This window comes from Lepidochelys kempii, chromosome 6, assembly GCF_965140265.1.
Source record: "Lepidochelys kempii isolate rLepKem1 chromosome 6, rLepKem1.hap2, whole genome shotgun sequence".
Classification (NCBI taxonomy): domain Eukaryota; kingdom Metazoa; phylum Chordata; order Testudines; family Cheloniidae; genus Lepidochelys; species Lepidochelys kempii.
This window is the reverse complement of record NC_133261.1, coordinates 52767235-52782285: the sequence shown is the minus strand read 5'-3', so window position 1 is coordinate 52782285 and position 15051 is coordinate 52767235. Positions and strand designations below refer to the sequence as shown.

Here is a 15051-nt window from a genome sequence, read left to right as displayed (position 1 = left end):
ACTTCCTGTGTGAGTCAGTGGGTAGATGATAGTGTGCTGTAATGCTGATAAATTGAGTTTAATCTGAACTCCCACAGTGTAAGTGATAAAGTCTGTTAATAACTTAGCTGGCTGATATTGCTAACACTTAAAGTGCTGGTCTACAACCAGTAGCTTGTTATTGTAGAGTTGCTTCTGAATGTCGGCTTGCACTTCCCTTGCTTTTGAAAAAAAAATTACTTACATTGGTGGACAACTTACTCACCCGAATAGTCCCACTGAAATCAGCAAGGGTTGCATAATCAAGCCAATGAAAAAGGTTATAAAGATCTATTTAATATAGATCTTTTTCCTGGATTCCTTCCTAGTTTGAATTTTTTTAAGACACCACATTCCAGAAAACATCCCTGGCCCTATGCGCTATTGTTGACTTTGAGAGCATTAGGAGGAAGTTTCCTCACAGCCTTCTCATATTTCTGAAACAGCTGCTATATGAATTCATAACTGTTGTCCTCTGTGAAAACAGGCAAAAGAAATAGGTCAAGTGGATAAAGCACTCGACTGGGATTTCAGGAGACCTGGGTTCTATTCCTGGCTCTGATACTTGCCTGCTGGGTGAACTTGGGCAAGTCACTTCCCCCTCTGTGCCTCTGTGTCCCCACCTGTAAAACAGGGATCATGATACTGATCTGCTTTGTGAAGTATTTTGAGTTCTACTGATGGAAAGCCATTAGAGAGAGAGAGAGAGGTATTATGATGTGCCATCCTTCAACAGTTTAATTCATTTGCTTCTCATTGTCTAGGCTCATCTGTGTTGTGTTACATAATGATATGTGTATACTTAAGTGATGAAATTCCAAGCTCCTTGGTACTTTATTCACCTACAACCTGGTCCCAACCCTGCTATTGTGTCAGAGTTTCCCTTCTAGCTCAAATGATGTAACAGTTACACAGAATCACTTATAGTGCTAGAAAAAAAGAGGAAATATCCAAATGCTGACTTCAGATTGGATCATATCAGCAAAATTGCATCCTATACTCCAGCCATTTCTGAGGAGATATCATATTGTGTCCATTAAGAAAGTACAGGCATCTGCGTTTTTCCTTCAGATGTATGGTTCCAGGGAGGATCAAGACAGGTGAGGCTAAGTACATATCATGCACGATGTAGTGTAGTGTACAGTTTACATTTTCTGGATGTAATAGGATACACTGAGGGTGTGTTACTTCACCATCAGCTCTGTTATTAGCACACTGCTAGAGCTCTCCGGCCCATTTACCTTGGGAGATATGGTTAGATGACATCTATTTGGCAATATCAGCAAATATTGTTGTATGAAGTAAATATTAACTTATCCCTTCTTTAGCCCAAAGCATCCCCATATCAACACAACAGTGTCTTGGATCTTGGATTGTGTGTGGCCATTCTATATGTTTGAAGCAAGTGTGTGCCCACTTTGCAGCAGCTGGGAAAGCCTAGCTTATATTCTATATTAACAGGCACTGTAATAATGTATAAGTAGACAGAAAGATGGATTCCAGTTTCCAAGTTTACTAATTGCTTGCACAGTGAGGGAAGGTTGCTGTGAGATGCAATGGTTTGCTCAACTGTAGTATATGTATTTACGGTACACTTTCATCGACAATTACCACTACAGTGCTGACTCCAAGTGAATACTCATTGAATGTAATAAAGACTTTGTTCAACCCAGCCCCCTGAGGTATGAACTGTACAGGTAAAACTGTACTCTCAGTCAAAGGTTAATAGAGAACAAAACCACTAATGTGCTGCAAACTGGACACAGTCTCTCTCACTCTGTTATAGACATATTGAATGTGGATAACCTCTAAGTTGTGGAGCATGCCTCTTTATGAAAGGAAAGGGACCAGGCCATCTGCCTCAATCCATATACTGAATAGTTTCAGACTAGAAAAAGAGAATGGCCTGCTACATTCAGTAGCCCTGGGATGCTATAAAGAGACTTAATAGCAGTGATACTCAACCTGTGCCCAACAGCTGCGTGAGTCTCGGTAGGGCCCTCCATGCAGCTCTCCTAGAATCCTTAGATCTGTGCGGCATTCCTCTGAGTCTGCCTGATCTCATGGAGAACACTACTCATATTACTGCTACACAACACGTCTGAAGCTTGTTGAGTGGGGAACACACTAAGAAAATAGATTAGCGATGCTAAGGTTATCTCCCATCCCACCAAGCACAGAGGGAATGGGGCTACAGGGAAAAGAGAGAACTGCAGTGAGATACAAAAATCAGCATGGTGCAACATGCTGACAAAGGATTCCACTATTGTCATCATGATGCTGGATTCAGTGTAGGATGATGCTGTCACAACACACACATCACAAAAGCACAAAGGATGTTCTGCTGTAATTGTTTCTCCATTCAGTGAGAAAGTGGCTCTCCAGCTCATTAAGTCTGAGCATCACCGCTCTAGAGGTGAAGAAGGATTTCTTCTTCAACAGCATTGGATGTCTTTTCACCTGAAAGGTCACTGCACTCCTCTGGTGGTTAATTGTAACTTCCAGAAAGTTATTCCCTGCAGGTTAGAAAATGAAATGTCTGCATCCTGGCTATGAAGAGAGGCACCATTACAGGTTGGTAGCACATATGAAGTCAGAGACTGAAGAATTTATTTCACACAAGGATCTTTTTTCCTGCACTAAAAACTGAAAGTGTTCAGATTTCACTTATCTCCAAAGGTGTCCAAAACGACTCTGATCTTTCTTGCCCTGGCAGACAGAGACATTTCATTAGTACCATTCTCCTGACAGCACTGGGAGCCAGGATCCCAGAATGACATCAGTATGGTTAAAAACACAGGGACGCAAGTCAGAGCTACATGGACAGGATGGCTGAAATTAAAAGGAACAGAAATATTTGTTGTGAGGGACAAAAATATAGTCCAGAACCAGAACATATTTGCTCCTGTAAACTTTCCTTTCATTCAAGTGTCCCCCAAGGCCCATTTCTTGAGAGCAATTGGTGGGGTAGATTTTTATTTCTTCTGAAGATGACGAGAGTACTGACCAAATTTAGACAAATTGGATTTAACCTTCTGTTACCTATTTAGACAGATAGGAACCTACAGAGACTGTCAGATTGCTTCAGCCAGATACCAGAGAGAGGGAAAATGAACAAAGGAGGAAAACATAATGACAATGATGGAAATAAGAAATGTAAAGGAAGCAGACTTCTGGGATCATCATATACAAAGGAATTAGTTAAACGGAATACCAACAGCAGCTGCAAGTTACTCTGAAGAAGCACAGAAAATTAAAGATAGATGTTTCTGCATACTGAGAATAATGAGGCCCATGTAATGGTGGTCTGCAGTCTAGGAGGGACAAGGTTTGCAATTTTTAATCTGCTTGGGGAGGCATGATATTTTAATGTCATTTAGCCATGAAAATCCATGAGTACCAAACAATATAAGTAGCTGCTACATTTGTAACATTCTAGGAATTGTCATCTGGACTAGAAAATGAAAAATAAAAAAAATTACATGATTTTAAAATTAATTTAAATCAATTTTAAGACTGATTTTTTTAACATCAATTTGGGGCAAAGGTTTGGGTCAGCTCTTATTTTGTTCAAATAGTTTTGAACATCCCTAATTTAAAAAAAATGACAAATCTGAATCAAAACCTTGGATTTGAACACTTTTAAATAGGAAACTGCAACCTGTGTCCACTTCTACTTAAGAAAAATCGAATGACAGTGAATGGTAAGAGCTGAAAGGTTTTAGGATTATGTGCAGGTAGCATTTATGCAATGAAACAGGAAATTGGACAGCAATGTCAACAAAAGGGACAAACGCTTCATTCAAAGTGTGTTTTTTTACAAATTTGCTGCAGAGGAAATTAATCTGAATTGACTTCACAATATATATAGTTTCTCTTTCCCTGTTAAAAATATATTCTTTATTCCTATCATTACATTTTATGCATAAAAACATTAATGAAGGGTGAATAACAAAAACGGTTACTGAAAATTTGAAGAAGCTTCAGCAAAACAGAGGAACATTAAAGTACTCTATACATTCTATAACTGGTCAGATAAACCACGAGAAAGGGAAGGGACAGAAAAATTAACAGTAGCTATCTAATGGGAAGAGGATGAGGAGGAACAGGAAAGTGAGTGAAAGTGAAATGGGAAAGGAAGATGAAAGGGAGAGGCAACCAGGCCACACCTTAGCTGTTTTCAGTATTAATGAATCATTTCCCTCTACAGTTTGCATAATGACACTCTTTCTTGAACCCTCCCTGCTAACTATTCATATTCCCAATATGGCAACTTCATCTAGTAGGTGGAGGCCTGGAATGTGAGTAAGGAGACTTGGGATCTGTTCCTGTCTGACACTGAGTTGCCATGTCACTTCACATCTCTGTAATCACAATGTTCCCAATGGCAAATGATGGCTATTAAGTCTTACCCATCTGTGTAAAGTGGTTTGAGATCAGATGAAAAGCCCTAAACGTTATTATTGTTAAATTCACAGAAAGGATAACAGGGTTCTATTCAAATACAGGTCACATTCTAAGCATCCCCAAGTGCCTGGAAATAGCTCACTGCTGAATGTGAATACGCTGAAAGAACATACTTAGCACATCTACCCACATATGCCACACCCTATTGATTTAAAGGCACCCATCCAATAACACAAAAATACTCCATGGAAATCCAGTACCAAGAATGCATTTCCCATTGGGGCCCACTCAGTTCAGCAGCTCCCCAAAGTGAAACATATACCAGTCTCCAAAAACAATGTTATAACAGGCACTTGACTGTAATTTATTCTGCGGCAATTTAAATATTTACAAAACCAGACATTAATGGTGTAGTTCAGTGTTTCTCAACCTTTCCAGACTACTGTAAACCTTTACTGAAGCCCGAGCCCTGCCACCCAGGGTTGAAGCATGTATCTTAGCTTCACAGGGCCCCCGGAGGCATGGGGCCACACACAATTGCCCTGCTTTCCACCCCCCAACGCCAGCCTGCACTTGCAACCCCTCCCCCTCCCCAACCAGTCCCACAACCTTCCCAGGTTGAGAAACACTGGTCTAGATGAGTTGACATACCCCCTGGAAGACCTCTGCATACCAACCAGGGTACACACACCTCTGGTTGAGAACCACTGGTGTAGTTGACTATCACTGCTTACTAGCTGCTTTTCAAACAGCTTTATTTGCAGCAACAGAGATGGAAGTTTTACCACAGTCTGATATTATTTTTGCAAACACACAGCACAGCGTATCAGTGTGCAACCGTAGTTTGATAGTGCATGGAGTTCCAACGATCACAGAGATTCCAAGCCTACTGAGATGACTTCAGTCATGAGTAAAAAAAGCCAACCTACATACTTTCCAGCTGTGGATATATTTAAAATTCAGGTCTTCCCTGTGAGTTTTACTTTGAATTGGTGTGATTGCTTCAGCTTCAGAGTGAATAATAAAATTACAGCCTGCCCTTTAACTTGTTTTAATTCTGTCTTTTTTGCTTTGTGACACAGTGGATAAAGGATGTTGTACACAAAGAAGTTAAACTGCATTGTACAACATAACCGGCATTGTAACGAAGACTGACTGGAAAACCCCAGAGACATGATCTGTATCTCTTTGGTGCATAAGAGAGTTCAATTCCCTTGTTAATACTACCCACAGACCCTAAATACTGATGCAGACATCATTAGAAAGGAAACCAAGTCATGGAACTACTCATCAACCAAATGCACTGGAATTAGCTGGAGTTTCAATTTGAGAGAAGCTCCTCTAAGAAACCTCCTTCTCTGTGTCATTTCTTGTTACTCTTCTCCAATTCATTCATATGCGGAAATTCCCCTTTCATGCTTTGGGTGGGGTCTGCTTCAGCAGGCACAGGAAAATCACAGCCAGCTGCTACTGTTCTAGCTGATACCACTGCAAGGGAGACTGTGGTTTGAAGGGTAAGGAAGTGACAAGAAATCAAATCTGACCCTCACTGCCTTGTGTAAAGGGACTGTTGTCCCCTTACTGACATTCAGTGGGGCTGTTTTGGTTGGCTAGCTACCAGTACTAAAAGGGGAAGGGTTGATGGGTAATCAGGACCCTGAGACTGACAGTCCCCAGGAACAATGGGGAGAGGCCAACGCTCCAGGTCAGCCTCATTGACAGGGCGGGCAGGCTAATCAGGGAGTCAGGAGGCCAGGGTGGGTCCCGTCCTCCATGTGAGCTGTATTTGCCTGAGTCAGACAGGGTGGGGCTGAGCTAAGGAGAAAGCAGGGGCCTGAGCTTAGCTGGGGAGCAGAGATGTACCAGATCCAGAGGGGCCAGAAAAGCAGCCCAGAGAGAGCAGACCCTGTGCTGGGAGCAGGGCTGCAGCCACAGAGCAAGAGACAGAGCCCAGAGAGAGCAGACCTGCCCTGGGAGCAGAGCTGTAGCAACCAGAGCCAGAGGGGCCAGAGAAGCAGCAGTGCTGAGTTAGAGTGGAGCTGGAGCTGAGACGGAGTGGTGGAACTGGGGCTGGAGCAATCTGGAGCCAGGTGCTGTGAGCAGCTGGGGAGAGCTAAGGAGGGACCCTGGGCAAAGGGCCCAGCGCAGAAAGACACCCCCAGCCAAAGGTCCTTGCATGCCAGACTGTGAGAGGGATCTTAACCGAATGGGGGGCTGACGCTGGGAAGAAGGGTCCCACCACCCAAAGCCCGGAGGTATGTGGCCACCACCAGAGCAAGTGTCCAACCTGCAGCATCCCTGCTACACAGCTAGGGCCTGAGAAGAAGGCCTGGGACCTACAAGGAACAGACTGTAAACTGCCCTGACGTTACAGAGACACTGTTTGTAATGTTCCCTGCCACAGAGCGGGGTGATGTGTTTTCCTTTAACCTTTCCAATTTTTCTTATTCCTTTTTAAACTAATTGCTGATTAAATAAATTGTATTTGCTTTAAATCATATGTAATGATCAGTGGGTCAGAGAAGTGTCCACTGCAGAGAGAGTACACCGGAGTGGGGACACACTAGCCCCTGTCCTAGGTGACCACAGCAAGGTTGTGGGTCGAGCCCCCCAGGAATCCTGGGTCCAGCCTTGGTGGGGTTACAAGGACTCTCCCAGACAGAAGAGTAGAAGGGGAGTCCTCGAGGGCAAGGAGGCCTCTGGGTAAAGGAAGTGGGAGTAAGGACTCAGATCCTTCTGCTAGCCCATTTCACCGGGGTAGTGCAGAAGTCAGAAAGTTCCCCACAATAGCGCGACCATTCCCCCACTTACATTTGCTACTAGGATTGTAACAACAGCCATAGTGGCCATTATAAATTACATACCAACTTACTGGAGGTGGTAAGGCTTGCTTTGGAGGGATTATTGCTTCTTTATGGGTGATGGACAATTGTGATTTCTCGGGCCAATGCACTGTTGCATTCTTTTTAAATTTAGGAAAGAATATTACAGTGGGCAGTGCCTGTTCCATTATTATCCTCTCTGTGAAATTACATTACACAGTAGGTAATTATGCAAATTCAATTATGGACATGTATAAAGCAATTAAAATGGAAGTCTAGGTTAAATATAGATAGATAGATATATACATATTGATATAGGAAATGGAAACGCAAGTGTTTAAGGTATAGATTTCCTTTCCCCAATTCTGATTCTGTATTTTGAAAGGATCACTCACTATCACAGCCAGAAACACAGAATATACAAGAGAACAGTAGTTGGAATGGGAAAGGGCTGCTAAAAAACTGTCAGAATCCCCCAGAGTCTTGTCCCTGTAGATTCCATCTTTTTCAAAGCTATGGGCATCACTTCTCTGCTGATGATTACTTTTCTCCACTCGGTTTAGTCTGCCACTTTCTCTGATGTTTTCTGAAGCTTAACATGCTCAAAATTAACTATGTTTCCATGAAACCATCTCTTCTCTGGCAACAACACAAACATTTTCTACTACCTAGTTTTTGCCTGTGAATCTGCTCATATCCGGACCTTCACCAAATCCAGTGTCTACAAAAAATATTTTTCTCTTTAACCCAACTGTCAAATCTGTAGACTATGCTCTAGCTATATCCCAGCTGTATTACTGCAACCTCTCTTCTCTCTGGACTCTGCTTCTCATCCCTCTTATCCATCTTATTTTACTGCTAAGGACAACAACCTACTTCCCTTTGCTCCTTGAAAATAGGCCTGAGAACTGATCGGTTCCACAAAGCAAACTTGCTGGAATGGCCGTATGTTGGTCTACACCTTATTGTTCCGTATGGTCTCGAAGCTCTTCTGCACAAGGATTCTGAGCATTTTTTGGCACACTCTAACGACTGAAGAACCCTGTGTCCATTTGTGGTGCAATATAAATAGCAGCAGCAATAATAATAATAATTAATCATAATAATGTTTCAAGTCCTGGTCCTTAAGAGTGCAGGGCGTAGTCCCACAGAGGAGGACATATCTCAGATATGGTTCTGATCCTTCACTTAATCTTAACTGAAATGATGAGTTGCTTCAACAACACTACACACAACAACACACCATGTGTATAAGAGAGCTTAGCTTAAAGGGTTTTCAGCACTGTGATGCCATTTCCCTCCCCTTCATTTAAGCCTCACTCCCGCTCCCTCTGTATATGCTGCCACTGCGGAAGCCACCACTGACCAAAGAACTAACAGCACCCACTCCAGACAATGCAATACCACCCCCAACTGCAGTCTGTTGGCTTGGCACAGAGAGCCTAAGGGCAGATTTGTACCTTTCCATTAAACGACTACAGCAGTTCAAGCCAATCGTTATTAAAATCTAGTTACTGAGAGCTTTGGGAGAATAGCCAACGTATACAATGGTATATCCTTTCTGAAATAAACTAGCACAAAAGGCTTATTCAAATTGTTTTACGTACAGGTTTGCATAAGAGATATGTAGCCTAAATGGCAGGTAGGATCCCTTTCTCTCGTTGACTGATTGATAAATTATAGTATCCCTTTCTTTTCACCTCCTCTTGTGGTGCAACTTTGGCCACCACTTCTACGCCGATGGGCACTCTGCCTCTCTCTCTCAATGACATTCCCAGCTCTCCTTTTTCTTTGCATCTTAGATCTCTGACACCACTCCATCAATTGGAGCCATGTACTGGTGCTTGAGTAAACAAGAGGTAAACATAAAAGCACTGAGGTGACAGTGTCCATGACAAATGGATTTTGTTAGATTCCCAAGAACTGGCTAGTAGAAAACTGAGGTGGAAGGATAAATCGTTTCCCTCCAAAGCAACTCAAGGCAATTGCTGTTACAATGAGACTCTGTTACAGGCGCAGCTAGTTTCCCCAAACACTGTTGTGCCTGCGCCACATCAAATTTTAAGGTCATTTTGTCATCCTGGGCATCTGGTTTTCCGATTTTGAAAAATTTAGTGCTTTTATTTCTGAAAATAAGTTATTTATTCTGGTATTGGTAGTCACACTATACAAGTATAAAAAGCAGGTTGCTCATCTCCAAACTCCTTTGTTTGTTCTAAAACCTCACCAGTTAACCCCAAAAGAAAGCTTTAAAGATAGGTCAGAAAAATGCACCATTGCCATAAAGCTCTTCCAGATTTCAGTCACAGTTCATAGCAGTTAAGTTTCTTTTCAGCATGCCTGTCCTAGTTTTTGCATCTCAACCCTGTATTCATTAGCCTTTAGTTCAGCTTGTGTGAACCTAATAATACAGCTATTGTACGCCAGGAGGGTTGGGTCCCTCCCCACCACCACCAACTGTCTGTTTTACAGCATTGATATAGCAAAATAAATAAATAGCTGTTTCTACAGTTTAATTTAGAACAGCTCTGCTGAAGCTCAGTTGCCTATTGTACTTCAGTTCTTAGTTTAAACTTAACTTTGACGATCTACAGTTAACCTCTCGAGTATTTGTAGCTGTACTTAACATGCACTTTTTTTCCTTGCATGTTAAAAAGAAAAACAGCACAAGTATATTTTGGTATGATTTTCACTGGAAAAAAAACATAGAGATAATAAAACTTTCCTCAAAAATGCGCTGGTGTGACAAGCAGGCTGCTAGCTGGCTGGCTGGATAGCAGCTGCTGTTTGAAGCATAAACTTATTAGCAAACATTAGACTTTTCATTCATACACTACTTACGTGTCTCTGCTAAACAAAGCTGCAGCAAGCATAATCCAAAAGTTGCACACAACAAAAAGTTGCTCATTGTTTCTTAGAGTTACTTTGCCAAAACTAAGGAGATCCTTGAAGGGTGCACAAATCAAAAAAGCCTTGTTCAGCCTGCAGTCAATGAGCTCTGAAGTTTGCTGCAGTTTTTATTCCGATTCTAAAGAAATTGAAACAGTGACATAACAGGGAGGGGGAGCTGAATCAAAAGTCACACCCATGTAGAAACAAAAGTAGAGGGCGCAAGGGGCGGGGGTGGGGGGAAGCTACTACTTCTGAGTAAGCAGCTACAGCAGGGTTTTAAAGAGGCACCAAGACTCTTTTACTCATGAGTGTAATATTACTGCTTCTTCGCTGGAAAGTTTCTGCAACGGCTCACAAGTTAGCTTAGAAAGGGACTGACTGTTATCAGCATCCACTCCCTTAGCCTGTTTAAAAGCCTCTTTATTATAAGAGACAGAAGAACATAAAATATCTGAGTTTTAGAAACCCACCAAAGCATCCGCAACTCTCCAAAAACATTTCTAAATGATATTTTTCTCTTTCCATTTTCTCTCCCTCATTTTCCAATGAATTAAGCGCTGGCGAAAAAGCACTACAGTGACAGCACAGGGATACAATGTCCAGGTGAAGCACAGGTAGATTAGATTTCCTTCACACTTACCTTCTGGCAACATGCCTCTGTTCTGATCTGGAGAGACCACCACTGCAGTAAGTATGAGGGTACAGCTCAGTCTCCATGGCCCATTGAATTCGTGGCCTCTCTGCAGACATCACCAACAAGAGAGGTAAATAGCACCAGTTATAATGGTGGGTTGTTTTGTGTCAGAGACATCAGATGCTCACTGGGAGCTGGGTTGAAACCAATGATTCCTTATTTTTATGGTGTAAGAGGGGAAGGACTTATTTACTTTATTCCAAAAAGACAATGTAAGAGTCAGTGAAAGTTTGACATTTTTTGTTTTCTATATGTACATATATTCATTGCAGTGTTGGGTTTTATGTTAATTTAATGCTGTTGAAAGGTGCCAGTGAAAAGACTTGGACACTGCTTATGCATGGGCGGGTACAACATGGGCACTAAAAGTGTAAACTCCCGCCATCCTGCCCTGTCCTGTTCATGCTTCACGGTCCATCCATACCTCGACATCCCAGCTGATGTCAGTTATAGTGGTAGTTTACATGAAGTAGACATCGCTTCACTTGGCACTGGACAGAGACCACAGTGCCCATTACACATCAACCTTTAACAACGAGGAGATGGCAATGGCTTTCAGTCACTATTGATAATATTTAGTCCTGCCTTGAGTGCAGGGGACTGGACTAGAAGACCTCCCGGGGTCCCTTCCTGTCCTACGATTCTATGATTGATCAGGGCTAGATTTCAATGAGCAACCTACAGATTAAAGTTTCTATATCATTTTACTATTGATACTGTTGAACCATCCGTTCCACACATTAAAGATCTTTTATATACATTTTTAGTTTTGCATAAGATAAACAATGGAAAAGTATAGAGCACAGGTTCTCCCAGCCACAGGCACTAAATCTTTACACAACTAAGGAAATTTCAGGACTTTCACTTTTGAATGTGATTTGGGAAATAACACACAGTGTTTCAGGATGTGCCTGTAAAACTTAGCAGGAGACCCAGTGCTTTCACATACAGGGGAACAGTAAGTTTTCAACTGGCGAATAGAGGCGGGTTCAAGGACACTCTTAGTCTCTAAAGGAAAGTGATGGAAGGTCCCAATCTGGGGCACCTTTCAAACTTGATTGGACAAATCTCTAGGAAATGTATTATAAAGCACTGGATTAGGCCAGGATGGTGAGAGACAGTGGATGAACTGGATCATCTAATAGGTCTTTCTAGTATCTAATTTCATTATATGAAATAGAAAATCCAGAGTGAAGTTAGGTTCTGGGAGTATTTACAATGCAGACATAATGAATCTACTGAGAGCAGTGACTGCTTTTGTAAACATTTCTAATAAATCATACTTAAAGATGGTTGGCTCCCCCTTCCTCGGCTAGCCCCAATTTTAGCAGCAGCTCTAGAATATCTAATGGGACATGGTCAAAGTGGAAGCCTTTCCTCAAATCATGCAGAGTTTTGTTTCTTATGTAGCTTACAACTTCAAAGTCACACTTAAAACATATTCACTGAGTGGATATAATGATTTCTCTTCGTTTAGGCATGTTTTCTAATCTTTTAATCATTCCCATGGCTCTTTTCTAAGCACTCTCCAGTTTATCAACATCCTTTTTGAATGGGGACACCAGAACTGGTCACAGTATTCCAGCAGTGGTTGCACTAGTATCAAATGCAGAGGTAAAATAACCTCTCTACTCCTTATTGTTTCAAAAGAAAATTTGTATTGTTCATAGGCTTATAGCCTATTGTGAGTGTATTATAGCCTATATTTCTCCACTTGTAAAGCTAGACTACCTTTGGACTATGGGCCAGATTATGAAAGGTTTAGGTGTTCTAGGATGTGTATAGGCACCTACTGGGATTTTCAAAAATCTGGCCATATGTGTCTATTGGACTTCACTCATTGGAAGGAAAACATGTAACCAGTGTTGTAAAACTCTAAAAAACTACATGAAACAGCTGTTTTTACACATAAGACATCACTGTTTTAAGGCCCAACCAGCTTTAGAAACAAAAAGCCAGCTCTTCAGCTGATGTAAATTGGAGAGTTTCATTGACTTAAAAGAAACTATGCCCATTTACAGTGGTTGAGGATCTTTCTCAAAAGCCTTTCCCCTCTGGAAATGGGAATTCTTGGCTTTCTACTGGAATAAAGCTTCCACTTCTAGCCTCTGTGGGTCCCAAGGCAACAGATCATAAACCCGTCACTCATCCAGGACTGAATATAATCCTGCACCTCAAAATAGTGTAATTTTGGGGAAAATTCCACATTGGGGTGGGGTTAGAAAATATTTCTTTGGTAGATTGTTGTATGGGACTGTACAGGGATTTGGAATGTTAGTAGTAGTCCAGGTGCATAGATGGATTAGTGCATAGTTCAAGAAAGGCAGTCAGAGGTACATGATAAACGCAATTTATCACATGGATGTCACCCCATGTGATAAACTGCAGAGCCAGGTGATAAATTGCGTTTAGTATGTACTTTTTTCCACCTCACCTGCCCTCTGCCCACTAATTCATCTCCCTAGGACTTATTCTAACATTCCAAACTATTAAGCAGCTTCAAACAGTTGTCTTTAAACAATGCCTGACACAAAACTATTTCCTCCTTTTCCACCCAAATGTGGAATTTCTCCCCCCAAAATACATTGGCCTGAGGGGTAGGTTGATCATAATTTAGCTCAGATTTAGGGTCCACAATGCTAGATGGCTAGAAAAGGGAGCTTTATGACATTGGAGAAAGGAATTGCCTATCGTTTTAGTGGAACATGCAGCACTTATGTTTAACCTGAGACAACACCATGACATAGGCACATAAAAACCCTCGGCCAGATCCTCAACTGAAGTAAATCAGCACAATGCCATTGATTTACCAGAACTGAGGATTTGGACCCATGAAATTATTAGGTACCAAAAGGATATTTTTATAGGAAAATATTAGAAGTTTCTAAAATATATTTATTAGAGTTTTTTTACTCCCTCAGTCCTCTGTACAGTTGGATTCATGGAATTAAAAGAACTTGGCTACAAAGTCAGAAAAACATCAAAAATAACACAACTAAAAATGTTAAACTCTCTCAAACTTTTTCTAAAATGGCTTTTCTGTAAAACATCTGGAATATGGTATAGATAGAAGTTTTACCATTCATTCGAGCACCTGAATAACTCATTCTTTGTTTCATCATTCATGGTTAATCTGTTTTGCTCCTCTGTTCCCACTCTGAAATCTTGTTTGCTAAATTTCAGCCTAGCTTTAATTGTCATGGCTAATCCTGAAACAAGGTTTTATAATGGAAATGGTCCTAAAGTTTCCTTGTAGCAAACACTGCTTGAGTGCACCTTTCCTTGGGCTCCAGGAGCTGACAGGGAGGGGATAACAGAGTCTGTGCTGAGTAGTTGGAGAAGCTGCTTCTTTGGCTTGAGGGCAAAGCACTCCCTTGGGAAGTTGGGCACCTGATTCTATTCCCATCAACCTTTTGTTCCCAGATGTAATTTACAGCCTGAGTCCTGCACAGCATTAGGAAGATGAACAATGGCCCCCAGCCCTTTACTTCTAAAAAGAAAAGCAACCCAGAACGGTACCTTCATGTTCAGCCTCCTCAGCTCTCAGTCTGTGTTGCTGCTTTGCCTCAGTTCTCCCGAACACAAGTTAGACCAATACAGAGCAAAAACCACAATGGCTTCAGATATTCAAATTTATTGTCAAGGACACTTTACAAACGCCCTTCTACTTTAGAACACGTGCCTCCACCAGTTTCCTTAAGCTAATGTTTAATCAAAGCATTTGGTCCCTGGCCAGCCCATAGAGCTTGCAGCACTGCACAGAGTAGTCAGATTGCCCATCCCACTTTATAATCTCCCCACCATCTACCACTTCCTACATGTGTGTTTGAGACAGGGAGGCATAGTGGGAGATCTACACAGAGCACACTAGAGATGCAGTCACAAGCCAGAAGTGTGTGCTAGCATGCAGCAGAGTCATACTGAATGCATTAGTTATTAACCAAGTCAACATTATGTGGAGTTTCGGGGGAAGGGGGGAAATAAGCTCTCTCTGTAGGTGGTTGGAATCATTCCCTCTGCCACCTCGGGAAAGCCTGATGTGGAGTAATGAGAACCTGAAAATGTATGTCTCAGGGTATAAACTGCCATAATCCTCTTTTCAGAGTAGCAGCCATGTTAGTCTGTATTTGCAAAAAGAAAGGGAGTACTTGTGGCACCTTAGAGACTAACCAATTTATTTGAGCTCACGAAAGCTTATGCTCAAATAAATTTGTTAGT

General features: G+C 41.7%; 1 protein-coding gene across 28 annotated transcripts in view; it reads right to left on the bottom strand.

Moving 5' to 3' along the window:
- CD44 (CD44 molecule (IN blood group)) overlaps nt 1-14518 on the bottom strand; it is a 102213-nt gene extending 87695 nt beyond the window's left edge. For 19 of the 28 annotated variants that reach the window (XM_073347941.1, XM_073347944.1, XM_073347956.1 and 16 more), the window contains exons 1-2: nt 14353-14518; nt 10780-10879 (exon numbers count right to left, since the gene is read on the bottom strand). In XM_073347941.1, the coding sequence (XP_073204042.1) occupies nt 10780-10879; nt 14353-14358 (106 nt within the window). In that variant the 5' untranslated portion in view covers nt 14359-14518. Of the gene's footprint in view, nt 1-10088; nt 10276-10779; nt 10880-14352 lie in introns of those variants that run through there. The other 9 variants (XM_073347951.1, XM_073347965.1, XM_073347954.1 and 6 more) reach the window with 4 other exon arrangements.
- Nucleotides 14519-15051: the final 533 nt, after the last annotated feature.